This window comes from Cebus imitator, unplaced genomic scaffold (genome assembly GCF_001604975.1).
Source record: "Cebus imitator isolate Cc_AM_T3 unplaced genomic scaffold, Cebus_imitator-1.0 Scaffold318, whole genome shotgun sequence".
NCBI classification, from domain to species: Eukaryota; Metazoa; Chordata; class Mammalia; order Primates; family Cebidae; genus Cebus; species Cebus imitator.
The window spans coordinates 2,085,096-2,086,621 of record NW_016107633.1 but is presented as its reverse complement, the minus strand read 5'-3'; the positions used below and the strand labels follow the sequence as shown (position 1 = coordinate 2,086,621).

At 53.2% G+C, this 1,526-nt stretch overlaps 1 protein-coding gene across 1 annotated transcript in view; it reads left to right on the top strand.

The window, feature by feature from the left end:
• The first annotated feature begins 359 nt into the window (after positions 1–359).
• GPATCH1 (G-patch domain containing 1) overlaps positions 360–1,526 on the top strand; it is a 51,447-nt gene continuing 50,280 nt past the window's right edge. Inside the window, exon 1 of the mRNA XM_017504246.2 lies at positions 360–747. Coding sequence (XP_017359735.1) covers positions 675–747 — 73 coding nt within the window. The 5' untranslated portion in view covers positions 360–674. The remainder of the gene's footprint in view (positions 748–1,526) is intronic.

Below are 1,526 nucleotides of genomic sequence, written 5' to 3'. Positions count from 1 at the left end.
AACAGATACCAGGGCCTACTTGGGGGTGGAAGGTCCGAGGAGGGTGATGGGAAAAATTACCTCTTGGGTACTATGCTCATTACCTGGGGAGGACATAACCTGTACCCCAATCCCTTGAGATATATAATTTACCTATATAACAAACCTGCACATGTACCCCTGAACCTAAAATAAAAGTAAAATAATAATAATAATTATTAAAAAATATTATTTTTATTAAGTGAAGCCCCAGTGGGACAAGCAGGAAATCTGGGAGCTCAGCCATTTCCCTGGTGGTGGCTGGGTGGGCGGTGGGAGTGGACAGGGCTGGCAGTGACTGCTTCCAGGGCAGGTGCGAGGGACGGGGGTTGGGGGTTGGGCAGGCATCGGTGTCGCCTAGCAGGGAACATTTGGATGGCTTCCAGCTTATGCCAGGAGTCTCCTCCTCACCCGCACATCGCGAGGCTAGGATGGGATGTCGTGGCTGCCAAATCTTGCGAGGCAAGTCCTGCCTGGGTCGGCCTCCCACAGGACGAACCTGAGAGTCCTGGGGTGCAGGCTCCGGCAGCGAGGGCACCTTCCGCTCCACGCGGACCCAGCCTTCTAGAATCACCAGGGTTCGCGGAGGAGAAAGAGCAAACGTGTTTGGCCCGCCGAGGCCGCCGTAGCGAGTGGGCGGAGCCCGGAAGAGCAGAATGGCGGCGCCGGACAGTGACAGCGACGAGGATCTGGTCAGCTATGGGACTGGGCTGGAGCCTCTGGAAGAAGGTGCGGGCCATATGGGCCAGCGGAGCCTGTGGAAAATAGGCCAGGCGCCCAGGATTCGGGCCACAAAAGCACAAGTCGGTGCTGGATCGTTGTTAGATAGTTCTCAGCGTTGGGAACGCGGCGACGAGGGAGGCTTTTGCCGCGCTCTCGGGGTGCTCATCTTGGAGCGACAGAGACTTACAGAAATGGGAGACACAAGCGTGGCCAAACCAGGGGGCGGCGGGATAGAAACAAGAAGATGACGGAATGGCTAGCGTGAGAGTGGGGGATGCTCAGGCAGTTTCTTCCCTGGGAGAGGACGTTTGAGCTCAGACTTGAAACCGAGGAAGAAAACAACCACAGGCAAATCTGGAGGGAAAGCATTTCAGGCAGAAGGAACATAAAGTGCAAAGGCCCTGAAGTGGGAGCCAGTTTAGGAAATTGAGGGACAGGCAGCACTGGTGTGGCTGCAGCAGACGGCAGCATGGGAGACAGGTAGAAGAGGATGTCAGAGGGGCTGGCGGAGTTTGGATAGGGTAGAGAGTTTGGATCTTGGTAGGGTACAGGGTTTGGATCTTGTACTAAGTGCAGGAGAGACATGAGAAGTAACACAGGGAGGGATATATATATATATATATAATTTTTAGAGAGAGGGTTTTGCTCTGTTTCTCAAGCTGGTCTTGAACTCCTGACCTCAAGTGATCCTCTCACCTCTGCCTCCCAAATTGTTAGGATTACAGGCGTGAGCCACTGTGGTTGGCCAATTTTTAGTATTGTTCTATCTTTTTTTTTTTTTTTTT